Source organism: Pholcus phalangioides, unplaced genomic scaffold, assembly GCF_987345545.1.
Source record: "Pholcus phalangioides strain wild (caught in Gottingen) unplaced genomic scaffold, Ppha-v1.0 ptg000010l_1, whole genome shotgun sequence".
Taxonomy (NCBI): Eukaryota; Metazoa; Arthropoda; class Arachnida; order Araneae; family Pholcidae; genus Pholcus; species Pholcus phalangioides.
The window spans coordinates 19,230,531-19,246,639 of record NW_028301603.1 but is presented as its reverse complement, the minus strand read 5'-3'; the positions used below and the strand labels follow the sequence as shown (position 1 = coordinate 19,246,639).

The window sequence follows — 16,109 nt, the reverse complement described above, 5'->3', positions numbered from 1 at the left end:
CCCCAGCTGTTGTATAAAACAGAAAGTTCTCTCTCTCTCTCGTGCGATGCAGATTTTATGATGTCGCAAATTTTTGATGTAACAGCAGATATCTCATGTCTGGATTGAACAAGAAAAACCACAAATTATACCTGAACGTGAGCCAGATGCACCCAAGTTTAGATGGATGACAAATTTGAAGAATGGCTAGTCGAGAAAATTAGGCCAGAACAGGGGTTCTTGACCTTCTATTTCCACGGACCCTTTGTGACAATAAACAACAAGCATGAAAGCTAGGGTACCCCTTCCGTGCATTATCCCCAGAGGCCACCGACCGATATTTTTTACAGGATAATTAATATGAGTGAAAAAACAATAAGTTAATCTATATCTCGTACAACCTCAAGGAATCCCTATGTCGTGAACGTTATAACTATGACATAGCCCCCACGTAGTGAAATCATAGATTAATCCCCTTATGCACACAAGTAAAGGGCAACAAAATCTAAAAAAAATTCGAAAAACTTGCCAATGAAGTGAACATCTGTGGTTCACCACCCTTATGTGCTTAGGGGAAGCGCACGTCTAATCCCTTTCCCCAAAGCGAGAGGTTTTTAAAAGTGGTAAGTATTTTAAAACAAAACAAAAATCGGAATGAGAACCTATTCATAGCAGATGACTGACAGATCGTAGGGGTTTTTGGTTCACTTGGCGTTCAACAGAATTCCTCGGATAAATAAATTCCCAAGGCCGAAGACATAGCGAGATGACCACAAGGTACGGGAGTGCATAATGGAGACTAGCGACGAAAACAATTGTCATGTTTTGTTCTAAACCGCACATACTCGATAGGAAGAGAAACTCACGAGGTGCGGGATTCTAACAACGGTGTTTTCACCTCGAATTGGGGATTTTCGGTATCTGCTGGTTGGTCCGTTTCTCCTCTTTTTCTCTCTTCTGGCATCATCATCACACCCTACATTTCAGAACCCCTCTCCGGCAATTTTCTTTATCCTCTTCTACTATGCGTGGACGCGTCTCTTCCTCCACCCCTATGCATTTTTTTCTTCCTAGTCGTAATTCTCGTTCAGCTTATCTCTTCGCTCCACTATAATTGCACCCTAATTCAGAGGCGCAGGAAGTGTTTTTGACCTGTGGGTGCTCGACTTCGTATGGGTGATTCAAAACTCAACGTACAAACTTTTAGGAGAGGTAGAAAAAAAGACAATCACACATAGTATGACCGGAAACCCCAACCTAATCAGCTGGAGGATAAACGAAGAAGCAGAAATGACAAGCCAATAATGGATGGAAAAACTCTTTATTTAGCGTTACTTTACATGAGGACAGTACGTGTACACGTTAATTTTTACAACAAGTGCTCTAAGTTCTAACCATCTACAGTTATTCACGCTTTACAACGGCGTCGCATTGATTGTCGACCCCTTTCAAAAATACACGGCATTTCGTGGACGTTTGTAGCTACAGCGGAGATTCTTGCGATGAGGTCGGTGTCAGAGTCAACAGGTCCCCTACAAGAAAAATCCAGGCTAGATAATTTTTCCACCCTTATTGGCTTGTCATTTCTGCATCTTCGGTTATCCTCCAGCTGATCAGGTTGGGGTTTCCGATTATACATTCCTATGTCATTCTCAGGGCCGCAGCTAGATACTTTGTCATCCGGGGCAAGCCGGCATTTTGGCGCCCCTTGTAATATAGAAGCAGGTAAAGGGTGAATACGGCGCCCCTTTTGGCTCAGCACCCGTGGCACCAGACCCGCCTGCTCCCCCCTAGTTGCGGGCCTGGTGATTCTGGTTTTGTTTTCTACCCCCATAAAAGTTTGTACGTTGAGTTTTGAATCACCCTGCATCGGAAATGTTGATTTTTTAATTAAATTCTGAAGGTGCTCAGACCGATGCTGGTAGCATACTCTGGGTGTCCGGGGGTACACTACCTTTGGCTCAATTGAAAAACACCAAGTAAGGAAAAAATATTACTTAAATTTATTATTTCATAACTATAGCATAAGAATTAGACATTCATAGCCGCCAATGAAAACGCGAGGTACCAGGTTGGAAATCACTGGGATACATGATCATCTCTAGACCTCTTGCGGAGCAGTGTCTCATTATCAACGAGGCGGCCTTAAATCACACCATGTCAAGCAAACGAGGCGCTAATGGCACCGATTTCGAATGGCACGAATTAGCCATGAAACGGAATAGACTCGAGATCAAGGGGGTATCTATCTCAAGTTCGACTAAGAAACGAATTATTATACAAAGCGAATATGTGAATATTTCCAATGATACTTTTCTTTTTCACATCACGTGTTATGATTAATGCATGTACAGAAAGGTTGGACAAATCCCAGGCGCCAGGTCACCATGGCGACTAGAAAATCGGTATTGGAACCTAAAATTTTCTAAATATGGTTGCTGAATAGGAGTAAATTTCTAAATTGCAGTTTAAGTGACACAAAATTTTTTGATTTCATTATGCTACATCAGTTTCCCAAATTTCTTGTTCCATCACCCCCTTCTTAATTAAGAAAGTTTATTCTCTAATCGCCCCCAACTCAAGCGTATCCATAGGATCCTATGTTATACCCGTAGCTTCTATAGCGCCCCCCCCACCCCGGACAAATCCATCGCCTACCAGAGGGCGATATTGCCCACTTTGGGAAACACTGCGAAACATTTTTTAACATGAGGGAAAGTAAACGAAACCATTCTTTAGTACCGTTATTCTTGAGCAAAATACCAAGCTTGGCTCGTAAGAAATTAGGCTGCCGCCTAAATAGTTCTTCGATTTGTCAAGCTCTGATATATAGTTAAAAAAAGGAAGGGGGGGGGGGCATAAAGAGCCGGGCTTAGGGATTTAACAACTCCCTACAACATAGGTTTATAACTGGGGTTTCCGTGAAAGCTCAAAAGCAGAATGTGTTGCACTGTTCTACAACGAGCCCTCGGATGACTGAATGTTCTGCGTTGAAAATTTACATAACAGTATTTCTACACAGAATTTTTCCCGACGTTGTTTTGCGACGTACGACGCAGTTTTTGGTATATTCTGTTTGAGGCGTGAGAGCTTTTTTGGGGAACCGGAGAGCCTTTAAAGAAAAAGGAGATTCTTGTTACTGATACTCGTAAAGCTGTTATTTTCAATTTTGAAGAAATAGTGTCGTTTGAAAATATTCAGAACATTTGAATGACTAAAAAACTGAACCTAAAGAATTAGATGCACCCAGGTTTCAATCACTTATGCGATTTTGAACGAACTTAACTACTGAAAAACTAATCCCAGTAGTTTTCTCTTGGAGCCGATCAAAGACTGCAGACAATTGAGCCGTGGAAAAAATTAAAAAAAAGTATTGCACTGAAATTTCCCCCCCCCCTTCGAATTATTTTTTTTTAATGTTAAAAGCAAAGCACATGGGAAATTTCCCACGAGTATGTAATCATCACTGCATGTGAGTGAGTGCACCGAAAATTTCGAGACTTCACACCCCAGATAACACACGGCTGTTTTCACTGTCCAATCAGCACTTGTCATGTAATATCACATGGCAAGCACAAAGCATTTGGCAGCCTAGAGAATCATGAGCTCTATATTCTGAAAATCGCCATCTTTTTCCTCTGTCCCAGTTCACGTTTTATTTGTTTAATTTTTTGGAGTTTTTTACATTGAATTTCTACACCAAAAGCTAGTTCTGCGTTTAGGAAAAGACGTTACAAATGTTTTTTTCCGTTTTATCTGAGATTTTTAAGTCACAAAAAAAAGTGTATATATATATATATATTATATATATTATATATATATATATATATATATATATATATATATATATATATATATATATATATATATATATATATATATATATATATATGTTTCTATCCGTTAAGAGTTAGGTAAGTTCCGGGGTTCAGTAATCTTACGTTTTACAGGACAAACCTCGCGTAGGAGAAATATTCAAAATTTCGTGTAATGGTTTTGATATCATCAAGGGTTCCCCGAGAGCTTTTGCGTTGGAAACCTCTCCTCTACAATGTATGCATAGGATCTCGCAAGGAAAAAGCCGATAGGGTCTACCTTAGAGACTAGGAAATCGACTTTGTATATTTTGAAGTTTTCGATTCACAGATTCATTAGGAAATCAATGCTTTGGACCCTTTCCATCGAAGTACTGGCTGGGAGGATTTAAAAAAAAAAAGCCTGGGGCGGGGGGGGGGGAACCTTATGTGTACAAAAAAGACCCCAATTGACCAAGGTTCGAGTAATCCAAGGTATTTCTCATAAATTGATTATGAAAGAAACACAGATGAGGTAAAACTACGTACAAAACTAGCTCAGTCAGTTTAAAAGAAATAAGTAGTCAGTATACTTTAATGCCGTTCCACGGCTCCTAATAATTTACGGCCCAGCTTTAAATTGTCATGTCCAAAAATACAAAAAATCGAATAATTGAATGCAAGGAATTCGTGAACATCACGGGCTCTCGTCACACACACACACACTATCGATTCGAATCAAATTACAGTATAATATAACCAGAGAAGAAAAGAAATAACGGATTCAAAACGAGATTCGAAAAATTGACGCTATAACCATCCCAAATAACCCCAGTGACAGTGATCCCAGGACTCTATCGATTTCAGAGAACAATGCGAATCGAAGACGACGAAAAAACAAACAAAATCGTCAATTCAAATTAAAAACCATCAAATATCCATCCGAAGTTGGGAATCGATCACCTTACGCCACTTTGTCCCTCTTTTTTTTATATATTTCTTTTGTCGGCAATGTGTGTGTGTGTTCTTCTCTTTCAATTTGAAAACTATCTACAGTGAAAGGTCAAAAATTGAGGAAACAGTGTTACCATAATATTCAATCGACATGCCGGCGATTTCCCATCATGGTGTGACCCAACCGCGACTCCAGTTCTTCATTATAATTCCGATTCTATATTCAAGGACGAAAAAACATATCCACTCGAGCCGAAAACACGCAACATAAGAAAAAATTAAATAAATAAAATTCCAACATTATCTGGATGGAGATGCTGTACGGCAAGGTAATTAGATGCACCTGTCGCGGAAGTCAATTTCATGTTTTATCCGCTACAGCACTAACTTCCAGCATGAAAAATTGTACATTTTATAATCGGGTCGCTTCCAAAAAAAAAAACAACTACAGAAGTCTCGTAGGCAAGCGACATGTTGGCCGTCGACGGATATTCATGTTCAAGAATAATTTCATTATTCAAGAGTAATATTAAATAAATAGTTCGAAAAAAAAAAATTTAACGAAATTCACTTACCGCTATCCTCAAGGCCAGCCATAAAACGTCCGCCTACTATCCAATCTGCCCTCCCGGCCTACCTGCCCCCGTTTACGACACTGTCCTTTCTGGCCACACGCACTCACACACCTGCTGGGGGTAAGCTGGCCCTCGCGGCCCTTTCCTTGTTCTCTTTCGCGGCCCGCGCTCTCTCTCTGTGGCCCCCCTTTTCTTTTATTATGCCAACGACACACTGGCTCTCTCGGCTTTCTCCTGTGATGCCGGGGCTTTTCGGGGCAAGGGTATACGTGCCGAAACGACGGCCAGACGGTGTGAGCGGGGGTGGGGGGAGGAGGTAAACTCGTATGTTTGTGTGTGTAATATACGTAAGTAACGTAGACGATGGTGAGACGGGTCGGTGGGAAAACCCCTTTGATTCCGCGGCTCGGTATCGCCATCCAGTGGCGTAGAAACGAAACTCAAAACCGAAAAAAAACACTTTTACTTACATCATTGATGAAACTGACCTGTGCCGTCTTCGTGGCCCCTACAAGGGTAAGGCTGACAGGGCTTCAGCCTAGAGACCCGGGACAATTTCTTTTTTTTTTTCTTTCATGCTATAAATTGACTACACAGGGACCCGTAAAAAATCTGGCCCGGGTCCCCAAAGATCTCAGACTAAGGAAGAGCAAGACAAAGATCTGATCTACAGGATGTGGAAGCCATGGCCATCTCAACCAGGAGGCCATAGAACCCCCCCCCCCTCCGTCACATGAATTCAAAACTCAAAACTTTTCAATGTACAAATTTGACTCAAGGACACCCACACTAAAACAATGATAAGAAAAAAATTTTAAGTTTATTCAAATGTCTCCTTCCGTAAGCAAATTTAAAGCAGGAAAAAAGCTGTATAAGCAGGAAAGTGGTTACTAATATTTCAGCAAAAAAATAAATATTTGTGTCATACGAAATGCCGAAACTAAATGCATATAAAATTATTAGAAATGTAGATCTGTCCATTTAATTATTTTCATAAATCCAAATTAAATAATATGCATACATCGTTGGCCAAATCGCACACGAATATGGTTGATAATCACAGGTCTGCTATGAAAAAGCTGTCTCAAAAATAATTAGTGGTTTCTTAAAGTTTTCTGAATGCTAATACTGGAAAAATAATTAAAAAATTCCATCACGACTAGTTTTTGAGACAAAGTGAAAATTAAGCTTCAATAGTAATGCATAGGCAGAATACAAACCACACTAAAAAGGTGCGCTATAAACAAATATAGTAAATCATTGTCAAAGATGATTCAGTGATTTTAGGGCGATATTGGAGAGCTGATTCTGAATCTGGCATTTGTTTTGTCAGGTGGGCTTTACTTTTTGAGATAAAGTGAAAATTTCAATGGTAATACATAAGCAGCACACAAATCCCATTAAAACTGTGCATTATGAATAAATATAGTAAATCATCGCCACAGACATTTTATTGATTTTAGGGCCTATCATTATAATGATAGAGCTATGATATAAATGTGAAGTATGTATTTACAAAATGATAAAATAAAAACAAAAATTCCAAAATATTTGGATTTGCCCCTAAAATATGAAACCGTTTTGTGAAAAAACCTTATGTGATAGAAAAAAATGAATTTCATTTTTGGAATCAGCACTTTGAATACTATAAAAGTCAGTCATAAAAACTAAAAAAAGCTTTGAAAAATTATGTTTTTGTAGACCTGTGGCCTCAATTATGGGGCAATTATACATGTGACGAAATATCACTGAAATATTTTCAACAGATTGGTCTTAACGCAACCCTATGAAACCTCCCAGTTTATTATGCTAAACTAGTACAATGCATTACACGGAACCAACTATCAAAAAAAAAAATTGACTGAAACAAGCATTCTCCCAAAAGTTGAATTACAGCCATATTTTTCTGTAATGGACATGATAGACATAACCGAACGTCAATGTCAAATATTGGAATAGATTAACAGATCCAAAGAATGAAAGTTTGGGCCAAACGGCCATTGAAATTAATATCTCATTTCAGAAACTTCTAATATTGAACTGAAATTTTCAGTCAGTATGTCTAATCTTGCACTTCGTAAATTTTGTCAATATTATCTTGTGATTCCCACACCCAATTTATTCTTATTTATTATTATTAGTTTATTCATTATTATTATTAAATATAATTCTATATTTTCTCAACATAATCTACTCCAGGAAAATTGTTAGAGTCATTACATATCCATGTCCGAACTAGAATTCAAAACCCAGACTCCCCCCTGCACAGTTGAAGACTAGCACGCTAAACACTTAACTCTAATTTTTATAATTCAGTATTCTGTTTTTTCCTCCAATGTAAGACAAGGGTTGATAAATCATTAAAAGGCACCAGCCAAATTTCATGGGAAAAAGTATTCTCCCCCCCCCCCCCCCACGAAAATGGTTTAAAATAGTCTAATGTTTGTGACTTGTCTAGAACTTAGATTTCCTTTCCATGCCAGTAAACATGCCCTGACATCATTTCCAAAAACTTTATGTTGTCCTCAGACTCTTAATCCAGTTAACAAATCCATGCCTTGGATTTGTTAAGTCTATCTACGTAAAGTTGTAAGTTGATTTGTTAAGTTATCTGATGTAAGACACTTCATTTTTCACATGCTAGAGTGCACTTGCAGGATACCCAGCAAAATCTGTTTGATCATTTTCCTGACTCTCATTGACCATAATTTAAAAATTTCTCTGGCTTTACCCTGACTAAAACTTTAGAACATAGTTTCCCAACCTTTTCTCTGTCCCATCGCCCCCTTCTTCAGAAATGTTTTTCCTCTCACTGCCCCCAATGCAATCTAACCCATAGTATCCTGTTATATCCGTAGTTTCTACTGCCCCTGGAACATTCTATCGCCCCCAAGGAGGTGTTAACACCCACGTTGGGAATCACTGCTCTAGAAGAAATATAATTAAAAACCTTAACCTCCAAAACTTCAAATTTCTGTTTTTTAGTATGTTTTTCACAGAAATTTTCCGCTGACTTTTATCAGATATTTGTATATTTTGCTTGCTTTTGCCAAATATTTCACATTTTCCCTGTTCAATTTTCATTTTACTGACTTTCCAGGTCGCTGAGAACCCTGCACTTGATTCTTTATACATAGTTTTCATGAAAAAACTGTTCCAAACACTGAATAAAGGTTACGGCAGTCTCTCAAGAGGAGAGACCTTGAACATGATTTAAAATGCAGGTGTTTGGAAAATTATGTATAGGAAAAAGTGCATTTTTGACTAATGATAAATATGTTACAGGCAAAGTGTGGAATTCAACATTCGACATAATGCCTGATGGTTTCAGCAAAAGTAAGAAATACAAACATTTGTAATTGGGCCCCCAAAGCAGAATGTGCCAAAAATTGAGATGTATGTCACAGAACAATCTCACAGAGAAGTTTAAGAAAAGTGTAGAAAACACTGTTACGGAAACTTTTACCACAGAACATTTGCAGTCAGCTGATTGCTCATTACAGAGAACAATGCAAAAAATTCTGCTTTAGGGACAATTGGAAAAACAAAACATGTGACATGCATATTATGAACTACACATATATCATGTTAAAGTTCAAGAACTGATCCAGGAAAGAGAGGACTTCAACCTTCTTTCAGGGTGTTAAGAGTGGAATTTAAGCGTTGATTCTGGGAACAAAGAGAAGATAGTGTATGGTTGGTTATGAGGTAATAAGAGTGTGAACATGCTCGTTTTGTATACAGAATAAATAAAATGTTTTTTAATGTTTAAAAAAATGACGAAATGTGTGTGTGTGGTATTCATTTTCATTACAGTAATGCTTACACACACATCACCATATATGCAAAATAGCATTTGTATATTAAATTTTATGTTACAAATTTAGTTATATCAATAACAACATTAGGAATCAGTATTTACCTGAATCTCAGTCTCACCTACAACCATAGATTTTTGCAAATAATTTATAGTAGAAGCATGATTATCTGACATTCTTGGGATGAGCACATACCCCTTAAATGAAGATTTCTAGATAGTCAAGTATTTATCAGTATAAAAGTCTAGTATCCTCAAGCGTGGATCCTGATGGGAGAGATGGGGCAATTGCCTCTACAGAGAGCTGAATCATAAAATATGGGATGATCCAATGCATCTATACAATAAGTTGCTTCTCTGACATATTGTCCTGGTTACACTTGCATCTGCTCTATTTGAGACTGAAGATATCTATCGGCTCCCTCTCAATTTGCAGCTGAATATGTCTGCCTCAGCTTCTTCCACAGCTGGAAACATCTGCCTATGCTCCATTCACAGTTGAAGATGTCTGCCTTCACTCAGTCATGGATCCAAAGAGAGGTGGGGGAAGGTAGGAATGATTATCCTTCTAACAATAATAATACTAGAAAATTTGTCTGCCCCATAAAATACAGGACGATCCAAGGAACTTGCACACACACACTGCCCCTCCTGACACATTGTGCCTGAGTATCATCTGTACTACATAGTTGTAATCACCTAAACATTTGACAGATACAACGACATTTTGGCTATCCTTTATTTCGCAGCATTAACAAATGGGCCCACAGGACCTGCAGGAAGGGCCCGCAAATCAAATAAAGACCCTCCAACTGTTAAGGAAGTTGTAAACTGTTGTCAAGGAATCTTTTTTTCCAAACGTACCTTTACTTTGCTTTCCAAAGTTTTTTGAAACTTGCATAAAACAAAAGATCCAGATAATAGAAAATGCACTGAAGAAAAAAAAAAGAGCATAGGCCTATGTTTTCAGAGCATGCTTTCAGCAGTGCAAGTCTCTAAGCATCAAACTAGATATTCCAGGAGCTCATCTTTTCTATCTGCATGTATTAGACACAGAAATGAGGTGACAAAATCACAAATGGATAGGGACACCTGCAAACTCGACTGGGTTGTGTCAACACTAGCTTCAGTAGATTAAAGCTGGTGTACATTAGTGCAGGGCCAGACAAATCGCAAAAAAAAAATATAGGTGACAATAATTTTTAGGTACCAAAAATATTTTACCGGAATAAAAAGGTACAAAATAATTCTTCTTTCAACTTTTTCAGGGAATAGTAGCCCTCTTTCATATTGGTAGATATGTTGCTATAAATTCCAAACATTTTGTTGCTGCTTCCAACCTGTAATTCAGTAACTACACAAACAAAATTTTAGGCGCCTATACCAATTTTTAGTTGAAATGATGAATAGGATTTGTCCAGCCCTGCATTAGTGTACAATAAAAAGGTCTTCAGTATCTGTCATCTTCCTGTAGATTCTCATTTATCTAATACTAAAGCTGTTCATTTTGGCCTTCAATCAGTTTTTGTCTTTTTTATAGCATTCTTTTGGTGTTTTAAAAAACTTATTCTTAAATTTTGAGCAAAATCTAGAACTCAAATGATTTTCCACAGAAACCTATGGAGAAAAAATCATGTTTCTTCTCAAGATTTCGGCTAACGAACATGATTCTGGAATGAATCATCTTCATTAGCCAAGGTACCTAGGAAGCTTAGGAAAATAAGAAAAATTACCTTTCAATAAAATATGAACAGGCTAGTGTGAAGATCATCATTTATGAAAAATCACGACCTTCTGAAAGATCTTCCTATGAATATTAATGAGTGAACAGAACACACCTGAACAATTTCCACTATCAAATGTGTGGTTAGATAGGAAGCATTTAGACCTAAAGACATTAATAACAAAATGTGGTTAAGTTTGTCATGATGCCCTTCAAAGTTTCCTTTCTTCCTTTCATTGAACAATCTGCTCTTTTGATGTTTTTGGCCAGTATATCAATATTTGAATGGTAAGGCAGAATCTAACAATATTTCAAACAACCACCTTCATGAAAAAGCAATCATATAATACAATCCAATCACTTTTTAATATTTGGCGAAAGACGTGACTTTTATTCTCCTGGTTAAAGATACTTTTGAAAGAAGCTATGTTTGCCATTGCAACAAAAGAATCGGTATTGGTGACTAAAATCTGCTATGTGTGGTTATCAAAATTGTGTCTAAGGACAACACAAAATTTTCAGATTTTTTTTTTTCCAGCATGTGCACCAACCACCTAAAAAAAAGTCAATAAGTCCCAGAAAAAAGAAGTAGCTAATAATTTTGGATCATTTTTTTCAGAGACAAAAAATGTTTGGCTGATAATTTTGTTTTTCCCAATTTGTGGAGCTCTGTTATAAGTGAATATTGAATAAAACAAGATGGATTGGGGAGAGAAGAGAACCAGGTAAAAAATTGTACTATTGGTAAAAGTGGGAGGTAGACATTTATTCCCCCCTTCCCCGCATTCAAATGTGGAACCTGTACCCGCTTATGAACAAAAGAATCTGTCCTGTTTCTTTATATTAATACAGTAGAACCCCAGTTAATCCGAACTAATTGGAACCAGAACCTGTTCGGATTACCAGAGTTTGTCTTTTAAAACTGTAATAACAGTGAATATCAGTATGGTTGGGATAAGAAAGAGTTATAGACAAGATAATTCTGCTCAACAATGGCCAAAACAATTGCGGGGAAATGAAAGTGATTTTTTTACCCTCCAATGTTACATCTTTGCATCAAACAGGTGTACAAAAAATATTGCTTCAACATTTCATTGAAGATGAGCTCTAAAAAAATTTAAAAAAAAAAAAAATTCACTGAAAAATGTCATTTACTGGCCTGCAGAAGCATGGAAAGATGTGATGGAAACCTTACAAAAGAAAGACTCCGAAAAATGATGACCAAGACTTGCTATCGATGATAATCAAAAAACAACAAAGGAATCCGACGAAATCCACTAGCTTTTAAAATAACTCCCTGGTTGCAAGGACGCAGAGGAAATGAAGTGTGTGGGTGAAATGTTATCATTAGACTCCAACAACAATCAAATTTTCACAGATGCAGAAACTGTTTCAGAAGTTTCAACTGGCAATGACTCATCATCAAGAGATGGGTTAGATAAAAAGCGTGTCTCCTAGATGTCGCAGTGAGCTGCAAACATTGATGATTGCCTATTCAGTGCTTTGAAGTGGTTCCTTTTTACACTATTTCTGGGGGAGTCATGGATATACATTGTCATAGCAAGGGATCCACGGATGGCAAAAGCTTGCGAGCCACTGGGTTAGATCACGATGCTCCACCACCAAAAACTCATTCAGAAGCAAAGGTAGGTATTTGATACTGCCCTTCCATAGAGTAGCATGATAATGCAACCCACTGCAGACATCACGTTTCTGAGATGTGATGACTACAAACTGCATCATCCACTAGGTATATGTCACTCCTTCAAATGGGAACGTAAAAATTTTCAAGGCAACTATATAAAATGCAATGTGTTACAATGCAGAATTTATGAGAATTTTTTCTTCTTCTTCTGTTAATTTTTTTATTTTCTCGAGCACATCTTTTTTCTTTCTTTTTTTAAGGGCCGTTTGGATTAGCTGGGCTCTACTTTATAAGAAAAATGGGAAATATTTCCGCAGATCCCAGTTGAGAAGAATGTCTATTTTGTTAAAAATGCATTACTCACAAAATACGATGCCCATAGACACAGTAACAATTTTTATGGTAATCTCAGCACTTTTGTATCTGCTGATGGGGGGAGGCACCAGCATGGAATATTTTGCTTACTTGTCAATCGGTTATAGTTTGATTGCGATCATGTCTTCATATTTTATTAGAGTAATTCCAGATGTTTCAGTCATGCACAAGCGGATGCAGGCTATTTGAATGGGAAAGAGAGGCACAATGGTCCGCCCCCCTCCTTGTATCCATATATGCTACAAGGGCTTGACAAATCAAGAAAGTTATGTGGCACCAGCCAAATTTCCTAGAAGACAATCATGGTTTTTGTTAGAGAAAAACTGTCTTAAATGACTTTTTTCCCTGACTTTTCCAAAACTTAACCTTTTAACAGCCAATGTTTCCAATTAGGAACATCAGTTTTATTTATTAGAAAAATATTTTTCTATCATGATAGCACTTGATTTTTTTTTTCTTGAATGCATAAGATTCCAAACTTAATTTACAAAACAAAAATTTCATTCATTTTAGCACTTATGCCATAAATTTAATTTTTTTAAATCACCTATTTTATGGAAGTATAAAATTTAAATTTTTTTGTTTTGATTTTAATGTTGTTTCTATGGACATGGGCAAGTCCAGAAAACATACAAGAAAATTTTTTTTCATCAATTTTATGGTTGATATTTCTAAACTAAAGGATCAGAAGAGGAAATAATATAGAAAAATTTTGAAAATCAATTCAAATCTTAATTCAGCCAGTAAAAGGTTAAACACTTCTTCCTATGTCAAAAGATGTACTGCAATGGAAAGAAAAAAAAAATGGCTATCATCAGACTCTAATTTAGCAATCACAAAAAGGAAATTATGGGTGCCAATACCAGTTTTTATTTGCAGAGGCGATCTGGTGCCTGGGATTCGTCATGCTCTGTATAGTACAATAAATTTTTTCCTAGTGAAGGAGGCAATCGCTTTCCCCTTATCCACCTATGCAGTCATCATATTAATTTTTGCTGTGCAGGTCCGGGTTTGAGTCCTACCCTGGATCAGGGAATGACATTTGCTTTCCCTCAAAATAGGATCTAAACTTTATCAAAGAACTTTAGATTGTTGTGGTGTGCAAAAAAACAAGTACATGGCAAATGCATAGTAGTACAGTGCTTAACTCTTTTACAGCCAGTTTTTCCTCAAAGTAGACTCATCCAAGTTTTGACTACTCTTTTTTGTCTATTTTTCTCCTCACCTTTCTAGACTTGTTTTTCAGGTTTCCGCCTCTGCTGAGATCTTTCATTATCACTTCACCCTTCACAAATCCAAAACATACCCATACTCCCTATATGGGCCCTCTTTGGGCTTTAAAGAGTTAATGTGATCACATCAGGACTCTTCTGATAATAGTAACCCTGCTCAAATACCCCTTAGATGGCAGAGTAGAGACCATGTTCTGGTATAACAATAAAATGAAACAAAAACAATAAAAAGAAAGGGAACAAAAACAATAACAAAACATTCTAAGATTAAATAAGGGATCAAGATTAAAAATATAACATCCTCGGCTAGATACAGGATTAAAAGTAATAAAAACCCAGGACTCTTTTAAATTATACAATGGTCAGGGCACCTTATCGCCAACAACAAAAAAGGAAATGGTAACCCAGACACCAAAGAAATAATAACTGGCATTAAAAAAAAAAGACAACAGAAGAAACTGACCAGGACGAAAGCAAATCGCCAAAAAGATTCATCAGAGATCTCAGCCTACTGTCCTGACTGTAGTATTTGGAATGGGGCCAGATAAAAGTTTACACTTATGATAAGTTTATGTCTGTGCCTGCAACCCAAGCAAATACTGTCACATTGAGTCGGGAGATGAAGCAATAGTCGCCAAACAGTGGTTATTGAGAATTTACCCATAAGATTGTTGCATGCACCAAAACAAAGCATTACTTGTAGATTGAATATGAGTATCATGAAAGTTTGATGACAGCTATGAACATTGAGAAGACACCAACGAATAAGGCAAATACACAAAAAATAATGAAAGTCCTAATGCATTTCAACACCAATGGGTGCCGTCTTCAGAGGAAAAATTTAACCACTTCTATTTCAACACTTCATCGGGTTGAAATCAAATACCACATTTCAACTGTGAATAAACTATTCAAGTGTATATAGAGTGCCTTCACTCTTGGAAAAAGTATTTCTACTACACTACATTCAAACTCACGCTGATGAAATACAAACCTTCACTTACTGATGTTAACATAAAATCTACGATCCTAAATATCCCTTCTCTTGTAGTATCTTCACTAGAGAACAATACTCTTTATTTTACAACACAGTATAGAAACTAAGCCTAAGAAATGATCATTCCTATTGATTATACCATGAAAAATGCGTTTTTATATGGAGAATTCAGTGTTTAAAGGGCTGCGCTCACAAACATTCATAGAGTGGTATCGAACCCGCGACCCTTGGAATCCAATATTATAACATACTCACTTTGCCTGAGATGACTTTGGTCATCACCACTGCCTCGATCGGACATGCTGCTTCTTCCTCGCAAGTACACGATCAATGGGTAGAAACTTGACTAAAATTTCTCCTCTCGAGGGTGTAATGATTCCAACAGGGATTCGAACCAACGATCAAGAGAGAACTTCACTCATAAAAAATAAAGTTTTTTTCTTTACCTTCGATGATCTACAATAACATGGGGAGAAGATCTCAAGTAGGTGTTACACAATCCTATATAGTACCCAGCATTAAAAACGCTACCAACATCCAACTGAAAATACGCGGAACAATTCCCGTATTACCCCACCATGGTGGTAACTAGTATAATAATAATAACAACAACAACAACAACAATCGCCTTCCCGAAAGATTGTTCTTTTCGACTTTACAGTTTACATTTGCTCGAATCTACGCCCCACGTTCGCGAATGTCGTCTGCGATTGGTTGCACGGCTGTTCACGTGACCGAGTACTTTTCATTCAAGAGTTAGGAACGCGAGTACGATACTCTTGACACATGAACCAATCACCTTAGAATTTATATTTCAATTTCATGCAAACTTAAATAACAGATGTGATGCGATTGATTGATACTTTCATGTGGGATTTAATGAAGTTTATCGAAAAGTTTCTATTCTGAAAAAGAAAGGGGAAAAAAACCATGGACAAGTTTGGAAAAATGAAATAAAGGTTTTTAATTTTAACAGTGTTGGCTAAGGTTGTAAGTTTCCAAAATATGGACATTAAAT

General features: G+C 37.2%; 1 protein-coding gene across 3 annotated transcripts in view; it reads right to left on the bottom strand.

The window, feature by feature from the left end:
• LOC149081057 (transcriptional regulator protein Pur-beta-like) overlaps window positions 1-15,809 on the bottom strand; it is a 53,814-nt gene extending 38,005 nt beyond the window's left edge. The window contains exon 1 of one of the 3 annotated variants that reach the window (XM_089237823.1): window positions 15,347-15,809. In XM_089237823.1, the coding sequence (XP_089093949.1) occupies window positions 15,347-15,392 (46 nt within the window). In that variant the 5' untranslated portion in view covers window positions 15,393-15,809. Of the gene's footprint in view, window positions 1-4,861; window positions 4,988-5,302; window positions 5,652-15,346 lie in introns of those variants that run through there. The other 2 variants (XM_089237824.1, XM_089237825.1) reach the window with 2 other exon arrangements.
• Window positions 15,810-16,109: the final 300 nt, after the last annotated feature.